The sequence below is a fragment of the Corvus cornix genome, chromosome 11 (genome assembly GCF_000738735.6).
Source record: "Corvus cornix cornix isolate S_Up_H32 chromosome 11, ASM73873v5, whole genome shotgun sequence".
NCBI classification, from domain to species: Eukaryota; Metazoa; Chordata; class Aves; order Passeriformes; family Corvidae; genus Corvus; species Corvus cornix.
The window spans coordinates 16325771-16347580 of record NC_046341.1 but is presented as its reverse complement, the minus strand read 5'-3'; the positions used below and the strand labels follow the sequence as shown (position 1 = coordinate 16347580).

The window sequence follows — 21810 nt, the reverse complement described above, 5'->3', positions numbered from 1 at the left end:
GTTCTCCTGTTTTGGTGGGGAAAGTGTGAAAAGTCCAATATCAGCCTTTATTCCTAGATTCCTGGTACAGCTGCTAAAAATACTTTGCACAGAAATAAGAGTCAACTTCAAATTAAGATTTCAGAAAACTTTAGAAGGCTGTTTTGTGGAATTGCTTCAAAATACTTCATCCAATTATAAAAGTACTGGTCATATGAGTCAGGTTTAGGCTTCAAATATCTACAGAAAGCTGGAAAGTATTCCCAGCTGATCTGGGATTTTAGATAAGCTTATCTCTGGGGGGAGGGAGAGGTGTACTAACGAGTTTGAGTCAGGAGGAAAATAGGTTATTCACATCCTGATGGTTTTGTGCATTTCTCCTATTCATCTGACTGTCAGTTTGCTAAATGTTAATCGTCTTCTGCAGGATAAAAATCAGCATGCTTTCTTCTTGAATATTTGACCTTTTAAACATTCAGTGGTTTTGATTCAGGATATATTCACTACCCCTCACCTTCCCAAGTTAGATTGAAAATGCAGAAAACTAATTAGAGAATAGATCAATAATGTCAGAATTTCATTCAACTGCCATGCATTATAAAATACTGATTTATCTAAATCACTGTGGGTGTTGGGTTTCTGTGAGACACAGAAAGTGAGAAAAGAGGATTGCTTGGGAAAATTACTAAGAAAAGAACAGATGCAAAATCCCCAATTTTTTTTCTTGTAATTTTATATTACATTATTTGTGGAGGCTAAAATCTGGGAGTGGTTTAGAATGAGAAGGTAAGTAATAGAGAATTGAAATATAAGTAGAGTGAAACATTTTCTGCTCCCTGAAAACCTTACATCTTGTGAGATGTGGCCCCTCCGGAGTGGATTTTCCTATGATTTCTGAGAGATTAGGGATTCCAACCAAGGAAAATGGTGGATAGTTTTAAAAAGAAGAGGTATGGAGTTGGATTTACCATGCTAGGAGTAAGCACTGGTACCTGTGTCCTGCTGTGAGCTTCTCTGAGCTGTTGGACAAGCTGTTCAATTTGCTGTGGTGTGTTCCATCCCTCCTCTGCAAAGTAGGAATGAGAATGATGCCCTCTCTTGCTCTCTTTTCTGTGTCTGTTTGCCTGTCTAAAGGATCACCTAAGCTGTGCCTTGCTGTGCAGGCATTTGCTGACTAACCCAGTAGGAAACCAGTCTGAAATTCCTGGGTGCCTCCATACATAAATAATATCCTTGCCTGTCACTGTTGGGGCAGTCACAACACACACAGACAGTGCCTCTTTCAAGGGCCAAAAAGCCATTTATTGAACAAAGCAGCCTCTTTTATACACCTTTTGTATGTTACCATTCGTGTTACAGATTCACTGGCGGATAAACTACTACAGCAGACTCATTGGCTATTATTAACCACAACATACTACCATTGGCTGCCTATGGCATAGGCATTCAAGCATTCAGAAAAATAACATATGTTGCTGTTTTTCTCCTTCCATTGTTTAACTTTCATGCTTCTGATGATACTACATTCTCATGGGTAAAAACTAATTGTTTTTCTTCTCACGGACTTTTCTCACAGTCCTTCTCTAGCCAAAGTAACAGGCCTGAGCCACAATTTTACAAAGGCAACAAGGCCTTCATTTTACTTAAATGCTACACTTGCCCTCTCTGGTGGTGTTCTGCTTGGAGTTACGTTCAGCAGAATACATGAGGATGCCAAGATCCCCAGGGTATGCAGGGTTAGCTAATTATCCTGCTCTGAATAAAACTCAAGTGCTAATTACTGTATTATTAGTGCAACTAATAATCAGAGTTTCTGGTTGGAGTGAACAGAAATATGTTTATCCCTGGGTGATTTTACTAGTCATGCATACAGTTTACAAATGACAATCTTTGGGCTGTAGATGTAAGTAAGATCCTGCTGAATTCCATCTGACTTTCTTTTTTAGAATGACAGTGCCATTTTTTTAACTTCTGGGTATATCCATGTAACTGTGCTGGCTCCAGTAGAATAATGTGGGTGCAAGAAGAGGTAGGGTGTGGCTACCAAAAGTCTGTTTTCCTTTTGTGAGTGTGTTAAGAGTAAAACAAAACCTAGGGTGGTAGAAAGATGACCTGCTGGGATGTTTTTTGAAATCTAGGTGGCTCAGCTGTTAGGCAGTGCTTCCTTACTCTCCACCTCATGAAATTAGAGGTTAAAATGCACTTACGGCCTTCTGGGACCCAAAACTGGAAATTCGAAGTACAGACATCTAATTGCACAAATTCTTCAATGTCCCAAGTCCTGCCTAAAGGCTGACATAGCATCTGATGGACCCCACTGGATTCCTGCCCAGACCAGGAGGGAGAATGATTTTCCTGGACGTGCTCTAAGCTTTATCCCCTTTGCTGTTGATCAGTTTTGAGCCTGGGGCCCTGCCTAAGCAGACCTGTTAGTGTGACTGGGGTCTATTCCTGCATTTCGAATAATCATTAATAACTATTGTTATCAATAAGAGGTAAAGCAGAGTTTCTTTATTATGCAGCATTTGTTATAGCAACTTGCTGTCTCCTACTGAAGCCATAAGGAGACATGATCCCTTAGGAATGGAAGACTAGACCTTCTTTATTAGGACTGCTTTGTCTTCAGAATATCCTTGTGATTTAGGTGTCTTTTTTCCTGTGGTTGAACTGCATTTCAGTGGAAATAAACTCGTTTGGGAAGTGCTTGCACATGTTTGGTCTTGGTTTTGCTGTGTCATGAGTGAATTGGCAGCTGCAAACTTAGTCAACCAATTTCCATGTCAGTGAACTAACATAATAATGTGTTTGCAGGGTCAAGCTGTTGCTCAGCTCTGTTCAACCATTCCCAATGTTACTGTTTTTGGAACAGCTTCATCTTTCAAACATGAAGCAATCAAAAACTCGGTAACTCACCTGTTTGACAGGAATGCAGACTATGTTCAAGAAGTAAAAAGGTAATCTTGTATTTTCCTGAGTAAGGTCTGTATAGTATCTGGCAAAACACTGTGAAAGGCACCAGGCTGATCATATTTATGGAAAGAGACTACATTTGTGAGTTTGGGAGCTGTAGTTTAGTCCAGTTATTCCATCTGTCCACTAGGGACAGGATAGCAAGCATCTCGCTATGTCTTGATGAACAGCATAAGATTTTTCAATCCGTGTACCTACTTGGACATCTGTTGTGAGCAAAGTAAATTAAGTGAAAGAAACTAAAGGTCTTAACAGAAGGATGTACTTTGCCTTCATTTGCCTACATATTTGCTCACTGTAATGCACTAAATAAGAGATTTTCAGTGGATTTGTAAAGTATCCAGGTTTTGGAGTTCTCTGGTGTGCTTTTATCTGCCTGGGTTTTTATCCTCTGCCAGGGATTGATATCAGAACACATGATGTCTGCTTTAATTTCAGAGCCTTAGATTTTGTTTGTTTGCATTCAGATTAAAATCATCCTGTTGCCTTTTGAAGTCATCATGTGTGTTTCTGTTTATGTGCTTTCAAATACTTTGGTTTTCAGTTTGTCTAACTGTTGATACTGGTGTTGGTGCAGGTGGCAGAACTTCTGTCTGAGCTGATAGCAGTGCAGGCTGGTATTGCAGGAGAAATTAGGGTGGGTACAAGAGATAGAACATGGATGTAGCAAGCTAGTTTGTGCTTCTTTCCTGGCCCAGAGGTGTTGAATATCAGCTCAATGAATAGTCCTGATTGCAAGACAGAAGTGGCACCCTATAGAATATGCCAGTGCTCTGATTTGTTACTCTGATCCTTCCAGTCTCAGTTTGCAAAAAGATTTTTAATAAACCTTCAGCAGTAATTCTGAGAATGCTGTTTTGACAGATTGTCTTTTGGCAGCGGCAGCAAGGGGAATGCTGGAGTTGTTTGGTTTGATGGATATTAGCTGTGTACTGTGTTCTGCTTAAAGTGTTCGTTTCTTAAAAGTCTGTGAGCAGAAAAGGATGGAGCTATGATGAAGACAGCAGAGTGGTAGGAACCTGCTTTATTGCAGGTGACTGGGGCATTCCAGGGAAAAGCTTTCAGCAGGGAGGAAGCTCAAAAAACCAAACCAAACAAAAGCAACGCCCAAAACTCCAAGCAAATGAAAACAAACAAAAAAAAACCCGTAAGAGGTGTTAGGAATGTGGAAATGTACCTAGGGGATGAGGAATTGCTTCAACCAGGGAAGCCTCCAAAAGCTGTTTCACTGTAAAATTTTTATTCCTTTACATTGAGGACTCATCCAGTGGCCTGAGTAAAAACAATTTATTGCCCCACATGTGGCAGCAGTACCAAGGAGCAAAGTTGTCTGGTTTTGCTGCTGTTTGTAACCACTGGATGTCTGGGTCTCACCTTTGTTTTGTGAGGAAACAGAAAGATGCATTTCAAGCCATAAATCTTTGCCTCTCCCCTAAATCAGGATATTTGGCGTATTTTTTTTCTTTGTCAGCATCATATTGATATTGCATTGACAGAGGGGTTGGAAAGTTATAAATATGCAAAATGTTTACTGAAACAGTATAAATACTTTCTGCTTTCTTTTATATGGCCCGATTGTAACCCTTTTGCTGGATTTCTAGCTCTTGGTGAGTTCTCTTTATGCTTAATTTAACTCTTTGCTGATATCTAGTTGATAAAACATCTGAGGAAGAAGACTGTAAATAACTTTACAAATCATTTGGTCTGAAAAGAAACTAGGATGAGAAGATCTGTTTCCTTACAAAGTCAGAAAAATAATATTAGATTAGAAAAGTATCCTTTTTCTCTATAGTATTCATTGGCAAAAAAACAACCCCCAGACATTCTCTGACATTTGCATTCAGTCAAAAAAGAACTTTGTATCTGTTGCCTGTCTTTTGATAATACAATTTTACTAAAAGCCCTGAAAAAGGGAGAACAAGATGGTTTTCCCCCTCTTTAAAGCCTAAGAGGTGTGGGTTGGCTTGCCTGAAAAACTTGCACTGTGCCACTGAATGAGTCTGAAATGTCTTTTGATGAGGGTAAAGTTTTCACAGAGTCAGAGTCTCAGCCTTAGAGTCCTTCCTACAGTACCTGGAAAATGTTGGTATTTTGTTAACAATCAGCCTGACCAGCCTTGTGTATCTTACTGCAGAGTTTTTTCCTTGCTTTTTAGAATCTCAACAGATGGAGTAGATATTGTTTTGGACTGTCTTTGTGGAGAAAATACTGGGAAAGGCCTCAGTCTTCTCAAACCACTTGGGACTTACATTTTATATGGTGAGTGGAAAAAAGCAGGTACATATTTCAAAACTAAAGCTTTGCAGAGCTTAAAATCATCCATGCCTCCACTTCCAGAACTGGTGATTGACATGTTATGCTTTCTGAGTTCAATAATTTCCAATCAAGGATTTTAATGAAGCTGAGCATGGACTAATTTATTGAGATACAAACAGTAATACAAAGAAACTCTTTTAAAAAAAATTTAGAAAAGGAAATCCAAAATTGAAACTGAACATACATTTCAGATTGTTAAACATCATTGGGTGATACAGGAGAAGCACGGGAGAAGGTTTGGATCTCTCATTGTGGGAATCATTGTGTGTCCAAGGAAACTGCAGTAGAGTTTTTGTGAGAGGGAAGCTTGAAGGACAATTTCAGGAAGAATACTGTTGGGTTTATTTGACAAGACTCTGAGGAATCCAAGCCCAGGCTTCTGTTCACAAATTTCCACTCCTGATTGTGGACTGCTCCCCACACAGAGCAGACACATCTCCCCTGCAGTTCTGCCAGGCTGCCCTGCTGTGTGGGGAAAGCTCCTATAGGAAGGGACAGCTGAAGGGATTGCTGTATCTGTGGGAAGATGCCCAACAGAACTTAACCTGTCCCTGGCTTTGGGAGATTGGATAGATTGTCAGTGTCATCTCAGAATTCCTATAAGCCTGGAGGGCTCGGTTGCCTTGGCCTCTTTGTTATTTATTCTTTGTTATTCAAAGTATAAGTATTTCTTTTAAACCTGGGCATGTTTTTTTCTTAAATATTAATCATAGAGATGATTTTACATGTACTAAATGGTCTGCTGTAGCTTGTCATAAGCTGTGTATGAATGTGCTCATCTTTTACAGGTTCATCTAACATGGTCACTGGGGAGACAAAAAGCTTCTTCAGTTTTGCTAAATCAGTAAGTGTCCCTGTGATTCTGCTCTGTCCTCTAACTTTGGTCTTTTCTGTAGCATTTTCATCTTCATCATTTTAATTTATTTCTCCTGAGTTGTTACTTCTGGTACTGTGGTTTTGTGCCATGTTTTCTTATGTCAGGACAGGAAGACAGGAATTGGATCAGTGTACGTTTCATATTTCAGGTGAAATTGTTGGCTTTGAGGCATAGATCTGTTACACAGACAAGTTTAGACTGCATTATTTATTTACTTCTGGCAGAATATCACATCCATGGACATGAATAACTGTACCCTGTAGGTTCCTTGTATCTGAAGACACTGTCAGGACAGTGCAGTGAATTAAAGGACATGTATCTCTTAAGATGGGGCCTATGCCCAGTCATTTCCAGCTTTTCAGAAGTTTGTTTCATACAGAAGAGCGTTTTTCAGTTCTCCATGTTCATTTCAAGTGACATCAAAGAGATGATGATGTGGCATTTGTTTCCTAATTGATGATGTCAACAAATTCAAAGTCCAAATATTACTTTTTTTTCTCTTCAGCTTCCTACAACAACAGAAATCTGTGCAGAAATCCTAGAGATCCAAAAAAGGACAAATATATCAAATAAACTGCCAGCAAGAAATAAGTTAAGCAGGAGTGAAAACGACTCCTTCATACAGGAAAAAACATAGGGAAAAATCTTTTCTGAACATCTGTCATATGATCTTTCTGCCAAAAGCTCATTTACAGCTTCCAGCAACAACTCCTTCCCAGGAGGAATTGGCTTCAAAAGTCTCTGTGTAGCTGAAAACAAGATAAGTCAGGGACTGTAGCAAGGAGCTGTTCTTTGCCTCCTACATTTTCTTAATGGTTGTAGTGGGAGGATCTTTGTTATTGTCACACATTTGTGAACTAAAACAAGATAGTCTTTGCTATGCAGCCTTTTTACTGTTAATGTAAGAATATCCAGATGCATGTAATTTGTAGGGTAGGTTGGCCCCGTGAAATAAATTTCCACTGAAGTGTTTTTCAGATAGTATTGGTATTTATTGAAGGAATAAGTATGAATAAATTGAATGAATTAAAAAAAACCATACAAAATTTTGTCTACAAGTATAGCTAGTTTTTTATGTAATTATGCTGCAAAATTAACTCATCAAAATTGTATGAAAATTACAATTAAAAATTTACCCACTCGAATAAAATTTGCAGGGAAGTGGCATCTCTCACTCTCAATGATGCTCTTGGGCTAAATGAAATAAAACCCTTTCATTAGATACTAGGAGGTTTGCTGGAGTGTCATAAACATAATAATGGGTGTAAAGTGACTGGCAGCTGATAGGCAGTGCCTGGTTCCCCTGGTTTTGAGAAGAGTCATAGCCAAGAGTTACCTGTGAACATCCGGGCAGCTGAGTGGCTGCCTGGAGACAGCAGAAGGAGAGCAGAAGAGAGGAGGAAATCCAAACTCCTTGCTGCCAGACCCTCCTACAAACCCAGATCTGGTCACCATGCTTCTCCCCTGACCTCCTGCAACACGAGTTTGTGTTTTATTTCTGCTTGCCAGTCAGCTGCACACTTTCTTGCCTCATCCTTAAATCAAATCCTTGCTGCTTCTCTTGGCTGTTGCTTCAGAGCTGACAGATGAGTCATTTATCACATCTGCACAGACAGTTTTCTTGTGATCTTTCCTGTACATTTCTTGAAAAATGTTTTTCTAACCATGCTGTTGTTTATTGGTTTCCAGTGGTGGCAGGTTGAGAAAGTAAATCCTATCAAGCTGTATGAGGAGAACAAAGTCATTGCTGGATTTTCCCTGTTGAATCTACTTTTCAAACAGAATCGAGGTGGCCTGATCAAGCGTGTGATGGACAAACTCCTAAATCTATATAACAGTAAGAAGATCAAGCCTGTGGTTGATTCACTGTGGGCTTTGGAAGAGGTAGGAGCAAAATCTCTTTCCTCGTTTGGAAATTTCTGAAAAATATGCACTTTTAGAGGTAAAATCGTATTTAAACGTATTTTCTAGTTATTAATGTATTCTGCTTTTTAGTTTGTGCACAAGTTGTCTCCAGAGCCCCTGCTATTTGGAGAATCCAGGACCCAGAGTTATCCACGTATTTCTCTACTAAATATATTTCTTGAAAATGCTAATAATAAATGTGTTTTTTCAATCTTAAAAAATTGTTCCTGTTTCCTAAGTGCGTGAAACGTGACTAACAAGTGCAGAATGAAATGCAAACACTGGAATTGAAGACAAGTTAGATTTTTTTCCTCAGGATGCATTAATACACAAGCTTTAGTTTCAGTGCCATAGTTGTGCTAACAAACCTTGGAAGCTTGCAGGTTTTCTGGAAGTTATTGAAAATGTGTCAAAGAAATGTAAGTTGCAATTGTGGACTATGGATTTTCTTTTGATTCTTTTTTAAATTCCTCTAATTGTTCAACTCTCCTTAAAGACATGTAAAGAAACTAACCTGCTCTTAGCCTGGGCACTTATAAACCCCTTGTTCAAAGCACTGTTTGACACATTTGTATTTAAGATGCTGATGAAGGAAGAGAAGTATTTTTGGAGGTGTGAACAGACATTACCATATGAAGAAACAACATGATTATATAGCACCACCAGATTAATACTTGTGGTTTATGTGTTTGTGAAGTGCACTGAGCCTGACACACCACTTAGAGTGTGTGGTCTGTAGTAGCTCTGCTGAGTGGGGTAGTGTCTGTACTGTTGTATTTCGCTGTTCAGAGGGTGCTGCAACAAAATCCTGTCTGTGTCTGACCACAGTAGGTGGTGTTACCATGAGGAAATTGTAACCATCAGGCTCAATCCATGAGTAGTGCTGTAGTTTATTAAGATTGTGACTGGCCTGTGAGTTGGTTTTTGAGCCCAGCATGTTCTGTACTGTCCCTACAAATGCCCCAGTGCATCCCAAGGTGCCACTTCACGTGGAAGAGGTGCAAAGGGTCCAGCCCCTGTGAGCTACTCTGTAGTGACGCCTTCCCCAGGAACCCCTTGCTGTTCCTGTGAAAGGTCTGCCTGAGGCCACATTGACACCGACAGCACCCGAGGGACACCTGGGGCTCTCCCTGCTGGGGGCACCAAGTGGCTCTTCTCAGCATCCATCTGCTCCAGGAATGTCAGATGTTGTGGTAAAGAGCAGCTGCTCAGGCAAGACAAAATCCTCTGCTACTGTCCGCAAGGGAGAGCCCTTTGCAGAGCAGTATAAAATAAAACTGGGACTCATTGTTTTGATGTGGGGGTTTTTTTAAATTTAATTATTAAATAAGCTTTTGAAGTACTTTAAAAATTTAAGTGGCACAAGTCTCTAGACAGTTTCTTTGTTCATGTAAAATATGTACTTTTCATGTACTGGTGAGTAAGAGAAGGATAATTAAAATAGTGACAATAGCTTAAAAAAAACTTGATTGAGGACATGCCATAATATGAAAAATTACATGTGGTAGGCTGATCTTAATAGTCAACATGATGGGAATTTGTTGGGAGACTTCTGTTTAATAACATTTCATCTAACATTTGGCAGTAGTGTGCACCATCCCTACCAGTAGATTGTGAAATGTGTAAATACATCTGTTGTCAAGCACAGTCTAGAAAACTCCAGCTCATTTGTCACACCTGCTGGCTTTCCATGAGCTGTCTGGTAATTGGCAGAGGAAGTGTCTGGCTGTACCTTCAGGGATATGGTAGTGCAAGAGTTGTTTATTTGATTGCAAAGTATTACTGAAATATTACTCATCCCCAGAGCATTATGATTTTAGGGATATATTTTTGTGGGCATAAAAATAACTTAGGGCTGACTCTCAAGTTAATATGATACATGGAGAATGTGTCATAGCTGAGGACTAAATGGAACCAGACTGAAGAAAGGTTGATGCATTTCTGTTCTGTTTGGTAGGTTTTTAATTCCAGAGCTTGAACATCTCCCCCCTTCAGAAGGGGACATTTGATTGCTGTTCACTTCCTGTTGAGTAAGCCTGATGTTGACCAAATTTCCACTTCCATTTGACCTCTCCCAGTAGTCTTTATTAGAGATTAAACCAATATAGGACCAGTTTTTACCAGGTTTCCTTAGGAAACTTCCTGACTCATAAGAGCCTTGAGAATAAATGTTTAACTAGAGAGTAGCAGAATGGTGGACTCCCAACATGGCATTTGAAAACGAATGGCTGAGTAGTTTTCTGTGGAGGAATTTTACCTTTTCCACAGCCTCATGGGGGAATCCATGTGTCCTCTCTCTAGCAGTTCTACCCTAGAGATGAGCTTGAATCCAGTCAGAGACATTCAAAATGAAAATATTGTAAGGAAAATTCTCAGTGGAGCCTTCACCATGGGATACCTTTCCAAATGTTTTATGTTAAATACCTGAATGTCTCATCACACACATAACAGGTTTGATCTCTCCATGAAAGGCATATCCCCAACACATCCCTTCAGCTCACTTTATTCACTCTGCATCTGCATTTGTTTTCATGTATTCCTTTGTGCAAATATCAATTCACAAACTAAGGCAGACTCTCTAAAGCCAACATGGAAGACACCTGGTTTTCTTTCGAAGCTGTGTTACAGTACAAATGCTGCTCTTTTCAGTCCTGTATCAGTTTCCATCCACGTATCAGAGCAGAGGACAATGGGTTATATCCAGTGGTGCTCCCCTTCGCTGCTCAAGGCTGGTTGCTACAGGACTGTTCCCTTACATGATGACCCCAAAACTGAGGGCTTTATGTTCTAGTGTTTGTGAGAACAGCCAGAGACAGGCTTTGTGTCCGTTTTCATAGGTCTCCATGAAGTGTAAAAAAAATACCTCATTGTTCTAAAAGCCTGGTATGGTTCCTTGAACAGCATTTATTTCTTAATACTTTCTTTGTGAGCACACAGTTTGAATTTAAAAGAATATACTGATGAGAGAAAATTGTAATTGCAGTGAGATTTTCCATTTTAAAGTGTTTCAAGTGGCAGTAATACAGAACTTAGAGAAAGTTATTAGATTCCCATTTGCCTATTATGCAGTCTGTGTTACATGATGTCTAGTTGACTGTCAAATTGTATGAAAGATAGAACTGTTCAGAAGTCATTAGATGGACTTGGTTTGATAGTGTTCCTGTTGAGCCATGAAGGTTTGCCCAAGTGTCCATGAGATCATTCTAATTAGGATATAATCCCTTCAAGTGTCCTCCTTTCTCTGCTTTAGGGCTGCATCCAAAGGCCACCAAGTCTGTGGAAGGATTCCTAGTTTCACTGGCCTTTGTTTTAGGATAAGGATTGCCCTGCCCCTTCAGTACAGGCTGCTTAAGCAAATTTGCCAACTGGCTGAAAAGGGGAACTTAGAAGTGACTTAGTTTTCTTCAATGCATCAGATTACTGCTGACACAAGGGAGCTCTAGATCCAGACTCGTGACTGCTACTGTGGAGCAAAACTATTTGTATTGCTGTGTTAACTGCTGGTGTTTGTTTGGGAAGGGTAATTTTAATCTCAAATTTACATCCATAAATCCTAGTAAAGCCAAGTCTTGTCTCAAGTAGGCAATTAGAACCACTTCATTGTGGAAAAGCAAGAAGGATTTAACTAAAAGAGAGTAAAAAAATCCATAGATACTTTAAAATGGAAATCCAACTTGGGAATTCATCATGAAGTGAATGAAGTCGTACAATAAATTAGCTTCTGGTGAGATGTCTTCCTGCTTTGCATCTATTTGTTTATGCATTCAAGTGTTTAAAAGATGAGATGATTTGTAGATGGCGCATGCTTAAAATGCTGTTCTGGAGTAAAAAGCTGATTGTCTGGTAGGATTGCATTTCATTACAAATAGCAGAGTTTAAAACACGATGTGTATTCAGTGAATATTCGTTGAAATTAGTGGTTGTTTCTTTGTTAGTGACTATTTACCACTCATTCTGATTAATCTGTACTGTGCATTTATGCATTAGCATTCTCCCAAGGGTCTGTGAGTATTTTGCTTTACACAGTAGTCAATTCTAGATTACTGAACAGGATGAAAACTGACTGTTCTCAAAAAAAATCTAGTGTGTTGAGTAAAAACATGCACTTTTCTATTAAAATTCTGGGGTTTTTTCATCTCTTTATAGCTGCAAAAGAAAATGTATGTTCCAGGTAGAACAGTTTATTGACACAGAAGTTGTATGCACCTTCTTGGGTGATTTAAAATGGTCAAAGTTAGCACTGAGCATGTGTAAGTGTAAAACAAACCTCACAAATTCTTGCACAGGAACTGCCAGTCATGGTCAAAGTCATCAAAATCTCTGGGGCACCTTTCCATCACCCAAAACTTCCTGTTTCAAAAGGGACTCTCAGTAGTCAGGAAGGTTTCAGACTTGGGTGTTTTGATCCATGTGAGTGACGAGTGAGATTATGGAAAAACATCCTGACTACAGGTCTGTGTCATGTAGCAAAGGATTCATTGCATTCCTCTCTCTCAAATGATTTAAAGGAGTGCCATGATAGGTAGCAATAATGGTATCAAAGGCCCCTACTGCCTTAAGGGTCAGTAAGAGTGATGAGATACTGAAACCTGTGCAAGAACTGGCTGGTACCTTAAAGGAGGCACTGAATGTCACCACATGTTACTAGTTTGCACTGATGACGCAATAATGCCTTTAGCAACACCTCACTTAGTGAACAGTGATGCAAAACTGTAGCCCCGACCCAGGAATACACCATGGCTCTCAGCTGTGATAAAAATCAGTGGAATCGAGGCACTAAATATTACAGATCTTGATATAACTACCAGAGAGCTCTAGTGACTGTGCCCTCTGGTCAGTACATAGAATATTTTTAACTGGAAAGAGCCCTGCACCTTAATTTAGTTTGTAATGAGCACTGCACTGAGTCCCTGGGGTGTTTTTGGCTGAATAATTATGAGAGATCATAATGTAAGGTTTGTATTATTTTTCCTTTGCGTGCTAAAAACACTGATAGATAATGCAGAGGCCAGATGTATGTGAGAACAGCAACATACGAGAAAATGTGCCTTTTAAAGGAAATTACTGTATCAGTAGGTCTAGCTGTAAATACAGGTTTTATCTAAGTGAGATTTCCTGCTCTTGAAGCCAAGCTTTTCTCTTTGGTAATTTGCTAAGGAAACCCAAGCTCTGTTTAAGAACCTGAAGCTAAAAGAATGCAGTGCAACTGATCACATTACAGTGACATTATAGAGTACCTGCTTTAAACTTCCTTTAAAAGGCACCTTTTTTCCTATGTTGCTGTTCTCACACATTTTGTTCTCTGCATTAGCTATCAGGGTTGTTAGCATGCAAAGGAAAAGAGTAGGAACACTAAGATCACAGCCTTACTGAGTTGCAATCCAGTGACAAGAACTGGATGAAGGAACATTTTCCATACAGAATTTATGGCATGTTTTGGGGAGGGCAGAGCAGTCACAATTTGTCTGGTTTTAGCGCTGCTCACTGGCTTCATAGGATCCAGGTACTGTAAACCTGTGTTTTTCCACTGAACTCATCCTCTCATATAAATTACCATCTCAGTGAAGGCTTGTAAATATCAGCAATATCATTATTCGAGAGGCAGGGGGATGGGAAATCTCAAACCCACGATAGCAGAATAATAACAGTCTCTCCCTAAAGGAGAAACTTTAATTTCATCAAAAGCTGTTTATGCTTTCTATGTTTCTATTTATGTTTTTGTTTATTAATTTTATATTTCTGTGATCTTAGCTTCAGGGTAAAAAGCCTTTCATGTATCACTATAGTGAGACCTACAGAAAATTGACCCATTAGTTACTTTAACGTAGAAAGAGGGTAATCTAATAATATCAGATTGGGCTGGTATCTTGTTAGGAATACTATATACCATCCCAGTTCTGCGGGGTTTTTTTAATAGTTACAATGTCATAATAATGTGTGCAGGTTTTTGTCTTCCCTGCTTGATGAAAACATTCTCCAGCAGAACAAATTATGCCTTTTTTGAAGTCAAGGACTTGTATAGTGTTTATTCTTCAGGGTATGCAGAATAACAGAGTACCATGATAAAAGTGGAAGTACATTTACAACCGAAGTAATAACCCACCCTGAAATACATAAAATACTAATTTTTTCATAGGCATGAAACAATTTACTTGGCAGTTATATGGTGTCGAAAGAGGGAACTGCAGCTCATTCTGTGAAACCTCCCACGAGCTTGTCAGTGTGTCTGTGCTGTGATGGCTCATCCAGCATACAGCATACAAACCCTGCTTGTTTTGAGTATTTCTTTGACAGAACAACTTCTTTTGCAGTTGTTCATGAACAGCTTTCCTGATGGACAGGTGTTAACTCTGCTGATACACTGTCCTCTGATTGGAACCCTCTTTGTTCTTCCTGTGTGGGGATTCATGCTGACTGTATGAAATAAATACTTGTAGTTCAAAGTAAATTTAAATGTTTTATCTGTTCGTCACCATTGTTCCTTGTATACAAACAGGTGTAACACAAGCTTAATACAAGCTTCATGCAGATATCAAAGCGTCCAAAAATGCAAGGAGCTGTGTCTTGCTGATGCAACAGGTTTGAAAATAGAGATGTGGGGAAAGCAGACTGAGGAACAACGCTTGAATAATTCACGGTAGCTTGATTCTGTGTTCACAATCAAATTATATATTTAGAGGCCAAAATATCTTTCAAATTTGGGGAATCACAGAATCACAGAATGTTTTGGGTTGAGAGGGACCTTAAAGCTCATGTCATTCCACCCCTGCCATGGGAAGGGACAACTTCCACTACCCCAGGCTCCTCCAAGCCCCATCCAGCCTGGCCTTGGACACTGCCAGGGATCCAGGGGCAGCCACAGCTTCTCTGGGAACCTGTGTCAGGGCCTCTCCACCCTCACAGCCAGGAATTCCTTCCCAATATCCCTCTAACCCGGCCATCTGGCACTGGGAAGCCATTCCCCCTTGTCTTGGCACTCCATCCCTTGTCCAAAGTCCCTCTTCAGCTCTCTTAGAGCCCCAGTAGACACTGGGAGGGGCTTTGATTTCTCCCTGGAGCCTTCTCTTCTCCAGGCTAAGGGGAAAGCTATTCCACCTGAATCTTACCTCACTAACATTAAATATAATGAACACAAGTTCTAAAGGAATGAAAACTGGGCCATGAGCAAGGTGATCTTTAACTAAGGCTTGGCAAAGAATTTTCCCAAGATGCGTATCTGAAATAAATATTAATTAAAACTCAGAATAATTTTGGTGCTGTATGCTTAGATGAATTTAACATACCTTGAAAGTACTGGAAATAATTAGGTATTGCAATTTTTTCCCCCTAAAACATTCTGTATACGTGCTTTTGGGATCTTTGCTGCTCTTGGGGGAATTACTAAGTTCCTACAAAGTCCCTATAAAATTTCATTTGCTTTTCTTCCCCATTTAATGCTGTTTAACATGTTACTTCATAATTCATTCTACCCTTCTTACCACTATCAGAAAGGGATGGCATAACCCCATGGTCTTTTTAGATTCACACACTGTTGATGGCAATGGGTATGATTTTATTAAAAGCCTGAGAAAGAAAAAAACCAAGACCTTGATACAGGCACAGTGGCTCCATAAGGCCTCAAATACATGACATTAACTGTGATTACCACAAAATCTGATTGGGTAAATGAGCTGTTTTAGAAAACTCAGACTTTGCTTGTTAAATACATAAGCAGAAGTCAATTCTTTTCAATTGCTATATATTATTCATAAATTCACTGTATGCAATTCAAGATACATGAATGGAATTTAATTAGACAAGTAATTTATTTCAGTTCTGTGCTTTCTAGTATTTTTTTACAGTGTCTGAAATTGAGCTTGTTTTATCTAGCCTGCCAGTTGAATACCTGTGTTTAAACAGTTTTGCCATCTAGAGTCTTCAGAAGGTTCCTTTATGCACAGTGAGAATATTTGCGCTATAATACCCATTTAATAGATGAATAACAGAAGAGATGGTGGATGTCATTCCTTGCCTGGTGCCATGCAGCACAGTAATGGAAAGATCACGGATTAGCCTGCAAATCTCTAATTGCCAGTTCTGGCCTCTCACAGCCATAGCCCTGGGCTGCGTCTCAGCATCTCCAGGAGCCTTTGTCACTGAGTGCCTTAATGGGGGCTCTGATCTCACCGAGGTGTGTGTTCTGCCAAAGGTCAGTGAGCTCTTTTCTTCCAGGGGAATGCCATTTTCATGTTTTGGAATGAAGTGGCAAACATGGAAATGTATTTTGGCAGTGTTTCTGATGAGCACTGTTCAGATGTTGCTGTTGCAAAGGTTAGAATCTGACCAGCCTGAGACTAAACCTCCCCATTAACATAAATACGGCCTGCAGCTACAGCGCTTTCCTGATCTACTTAGTAAGCACTCTGCTAAGAATTAATTAGTTATGGAGATACACAGGCAGAAAATACTTGGTAGAAGGCATGAGGCACTGGAGGTTGAAAGTGCAGTGGTGAGTCATGGTCGTATTTCTGGGACAGGTCAGGCTGTCACTTCTGTTTGCCCTTGTGTGCCACAGCCATAATAGCTTCTGGAACTGCAGGGAAGGGGAAACAGCAAGTAGATTTGGTTCCTGATGGATAGTGCAAGGGCAGGGGGAAATAGGCAGGAAAATAATATAGGAAGCATTGATGGATCCCTCTGAAGAAAAAGTGTGCACTATTAAACTAGTCACATGCTTCCAGTTAATTAAATTAGCAACAGGAGACTGTATGGGGAGAGGTGCTTTGCCATTTATTAGAAAAATAAGGACAAAGATGTTATACTGAGCAAGCTGCTGATTCATTACTGTGAAGAAGCAGTATTTTACAGGAGTAATCTGCTTTCTGAAATGTATTAGCTGGCTGCTAAGTAATAAATGGGCACACATTCCTTATGGATTGAGCTGATTTGGTGATGCTGCTCCCCTGCAAGGAAATAAAGAGAGACCTCGTTAGGGAAAGCTTTACTCTACCCATCAGTGACACCAACATATGGGCATAGCTCCAGAAGACAGAGTATATTTCTTCTGTCTTTATCTTGAATATTTGGCTCTAACACGGTTGTTTTACACTTCATTTTAAATGTAAGCACTTCTCAAAAGACAGGAAAACAGGGTGTCATGAGATCATTTCCTTACTCAAAAACAATTTCTACACTCTTTGTGAAGTATCAGAGAATAAAAGACACTTCTTTTAGATCCTTGATCCAAGCATGCTTCAAACCATTCCTTTTTATTTCTACCTGATAATGCAAGGAAATATCTGCCTATCTTCTCTCAGTCTTGCATGTGGATGAAATATGTGCCGATGTATTATTGCATCCACCAGCAGAAATAGTTTTAAATTAATTCTAAGAGAAAGTGTACAGTGTCTCCTCTTCCACAGAGTTGGTAGTACCACTAATTGGCAAGGAATTCCTTAAGGGTTGGAACAATGACTGTTTTCTGTCACTCAGAAATAATTACTGGATGCTGTGAGTAAGACTCACAAATAGCAGGTACTAGAGGGAAAATATTAGAAACAAAAGTTTTCAAAGCCACATTTAGATGCTGTTTCATTCTTGTGCTGTGCTCTGTGAGTGTGTGTGGTTTCAGCCACAGAGCCTGTGAATGAAACCTTGGGTTTCCCTCTCAAAAAATTCCACTCACGCTTCTTTGTTAATTAGTTGGGTGGTTTGGGAAGAAAGCTCTTGGTCGGTCAGTTTAGGCTGGCAGGGAGTGCTAATGTGAGAAATTCAGCTTTTCTCTTGGGATAGCATGAAGCAGAAATCAGAGGTTTGTGTTAACAATTCCTCCTGATTGTTTACATTCTCTCAGAAACTTCTTTTAGTCTGCATTCAAATTAAAGAAAGACCTATTTTCACAGATGCTAAGGATTAAAAACAGAAATAGAAATAATGGAGTCTACTTGGTGATGTTGAGAGAGACAAGAGGTGTCATCCTCGTAGGTCTGGCACAGTAGAGAATACAAATAATTTGGATTCCTCCTGCCTTTGACACATTCCCATTTTCAGACTGTAAGGAGATCCCTGATGATTTTGGATGAGGTTTTGGCCTCTTGGTTTGCAGGGGAAAAAAAAAAAAGTAATTATTTTGTTTGGTTTTCTCACTGCAATCTATGAGTCTGTTACTTCATTAATCAGTGTATGCCCAGAAATCCACTTAAGAAGTGACTGAAAAGAATCAAAAGGGGAGTGGGAGATAAGAATAATTAAAGTATCTCTATATATATATTTAAATTTGATGGGTCCATTTTGTCTAAATAATGCTACATTGGCAGCACGATCCCTATGTCCATTTCCATGACTGACAGGGAGCAGAAAGGTTAATAGAGCAGAAGGAAAAGGGATGCCTTCATACACTGCTGCATTACTCTGGTGAGAAACATCAGTAGATGCTGTGCCTCGAGCAAATGAGTAAATTCTAGCTCACATTTTTCTGCTTTGGGGAATTTTGGGTGCTTGGCCTATAAAGAGGGAACATTGACATAAGCTTTTAGCTACAGTAGAAGGATGTTTAGATGTTAATAGATACTGAACTCTGGTACAGTAAATTAAATTAAATGGGCCTTTTTGGTTTTAGCAATGCTTTTCTAAGGTGAACATTTTAGCTCTTCTCCTGGGATCTGCTTATGGATGTAGCTACTAACAATGGCCAAAGAAAAAGTAAATTATTAATTCCATCAGCAAAGCCAGTTTTATCTCTCAGCAGCTGATCATTTTGATGACTAGTTTTGGCAGACTGGTAGAAATTTTGGAAATCTCTTGAGCAGTAGCACAAAATTATTCTCCAGGGTTGTTTTAATTTACTAGTGGTCTGATTAGGTTACTAAATTGCCTTTATTGCAAAGAAAACACAGGTTTTGTGTTCTATTTCACACAACTTTGCTAAGATCCAAGAAAAGGCACTTAACTGTAGATGATAATTTTGTGGTTTTATGTAGCTATACTTCTACATATTGACCAGATGATCCATTGCTGGTATTGGTGATACTTAGAAAAGACAGTTGAATATTCAATTTCACGAGTCAGCGTATCGCAATCCTGCCTTCCCCACCCTGAGATTTGTTACTGGACCATCACAACAAGGACTCATTCATTGCCCTCTGGAGAGCAGGAGGGTGAATATCCCACCTGGTGGAATACAGGATCTTCCAGGCTGTGCTTAGAGCCCGTTATTGGAGCTTACCAGGAGGCTCCTGCAGTTTCCTCAAAGGCTGTGGAAGTTGCTCATGGGCACTTACCCAGTAGTGGCAGCAACACACGTTATGTTCACTTCTCTTGATGCACCTGATTACCAGGTTGTTCTGATTTGGATTTCTCTTCCCCCTGTTTATCCAAAACTCCCTGTCATGTGATTTTAAAAATGTTAAAACATTCCAATTTTATAACATTTTACAATATGTAGTATGATTGAATTCTCCTTTTCTAAGTATAGTGGGGAACTTTAGTTGGAAGCAAGTTTACTTTTCTGGTTTACATAATTCTACTCAAAATGCCATGATTGTATCAAAATAACACTTCATTTTAGCGCATAACAATTGTTAATCAAGATAATTGTTCTCACATAATGAAAATGGCTCATATATTCTTTTTAATCATTTTAAGCACAGATGAGTTTTAAAAGCAGAATTACTCTTGGGCATAAAGATATCTCTTAGCATAATATAATCTAAATTTAATGTCATAATTGAGAGTTCTATGTGGTATTGCAGTTTAGTAATAACATTATTGCTCATTACAGATAATGATTTAAATTAACACCAAGGCAGCACAGGCAGATACATGGTCAATACTAAAAGACTCCTAAATATATATTAACCTGTTGGGAATGATTGAACACAAAGGTATTTTGTAGGGAAAAACTCTGTATTATGAGCATTGACTTTGAGAAAACAATACTAAAAGGGAGTGATGTAATTTAAGAGTTCCAAATGAGCACTGATTTTGCAGAGTTTTGATTGTACAGAAAATGATAGTTTGAGAATTAAAGCTCAGGCTTTTGAAGGTGATGTTACAGTGCACACATCTGAATACCTATAAGAAATAAAGCTTCACACATCACAGACGGCTCCAAATCTTTGTTTAAATTAATTCCGTTTAGTAGAATAAAGGTCGTATAAAATAGAATTCCTGACCACCACCAAATACTCAAAACCGTGAGAAGAACCTGAAGGCTTTTTCTGTTATATGCTGTGATTATGTCCTGGGTAAAATATCTTAAAGATATTAAACTTTTCTGAGCAAGAAGGGCATAACCTTTGATTTCTTTAGCAGAAGTAAGACAATACTGTATCTTTCCCTTCAATCTAAAGGAAACACCCAGCATAATTCTCAGAGTTCCTGCAGTTAAACCTGCCTTAGCCTCCAGCTAGCAAAATGTGTGTTATTGAGGTTCTTGCCTATTTCCCTGCCTTGCTGTGGCTCAGGCACAAGCCTTTGGGGGTTGGGGTACCATCTACATGTGCAAGTTTAATTGAATTAGATTAAAAACTGCCTGGGCTGCAGCAGGGACGTTCTGTCACACGGACACTTGTGCTCTGGCTCCCCGCTACCAATTATTGCAGTCTGAGCTGGGTCAGTAGAATGGAATGCTGAGCTGAATGAGTGCTCACACACCAGCATTAAACTTGTTGTAAACTAAATCAATTTTATAGCAATCACACTGGTACAATGCTAACTGCAAGTTAAGATCTTTAATATAGGCTTAGAATGAGACATTTTTTAACAGTGCCAGGAGAAATGCTAAGTAATAAAGCAAATAGACTGCAATATATATTGTAAAACTGTCAACCAGAAAACAAGATAAGTTCAAATACCTTTCATCTTGCCTGGATGAATGATTTCCATCTTGCTGTAAAGTGATGTAGCTCAAACTGAGGATAAGCATGAATCATACTGTCTATCATAACAACTGTGTTACAGTTTAATATAACACAGTGTGTGTTTTTTGTTTCATTTTAATGAAGTTACAGAGTGGCACCCAATGGTAAGGGCTGAGTTGGAGCACTTTTTGAATGATTGTAAAATACTATGATAACTTATGAAGAATTAGGTTTGCAATTCTCAAGACACTACTTTGTGAAACAAAAAAAAAAAAATTACACAAGAAATCAAAAGAGAAGTATTTTCTCATTTGTATCATCAGAGTCCTTTGGTATTTATCTTGATGAGTTTCAAGAATTTACATAATTAGTTTACTGATTGGGGATGGATTTTACTGAAGATAATCCATTGTTACAAAATAACATGGAGATATTTTTCAAAGTCACAACATAAATGTGTCTGCTAATCTGATCCCAGTAGGTGGATTTTTACATTAAGCTTCTCAGACTTTGGAAATTACAGTGTCAAGACTTTTTACTGATTACCATCTGGAAGACGGAATGTTTACTGTATTTTGTAATCACTACGTTTACTTCCCGTGGTTTTGGAATAGTGGTTCTGGAATAAAACACAATTTCTGTTCCTTAGTAGTAATAAAGGAAGACCTAGAGTTCTTTGGAATAAGTAGACAGGTCACACAGGATTTTCTCATTATTTTATTACTGATTTTCAGATCCCATATTGTGAAATAAGGAACTCAAAATAGAGCTCAAGGAAGAGCATGAGGAATATGTGATAGGTCTTTGGGAGAAAAATACTTGACTTGTTTGAATTGTTTAACAAATAACATGAAAGGTTACAGTGGCAGAAGCCATGTTAGTCACAGGTTTTGTGCCTGACTTCCAAAAAACTCACCTGCCATA

General features: G+C 39.0%; 1 protein-coding gene across 1 annotated transcript in view; it reads left to right on the top strand.

Moving 5' to 3' along the window:
* VAT1L (vesicle amine transport 1 like) overlaps window positions 1-21810 on the top strand; it is a 56602-nt gene that overhangs the window by 18489 nt on the left and 16303 nt on the right. The window contains exons 4-7 of the mRNA XM_039558131.1: window positions 2791-2933; window positions 5105-5208; window positions 6054-6109; window positions 7832-8026. Coding sequence (XP_039414065.1) covers window positions 2791-2933; window positions 5105-5208; window positions 6054-6109; window positions 7832-8026 — 498 coding nt within the window. The remainder of the gene's footprint in view (window positions 1-2790; window positions 2934-5104; window positions 5209-6053; window positions 6110-7831; window positions 8027-21810) is intronic.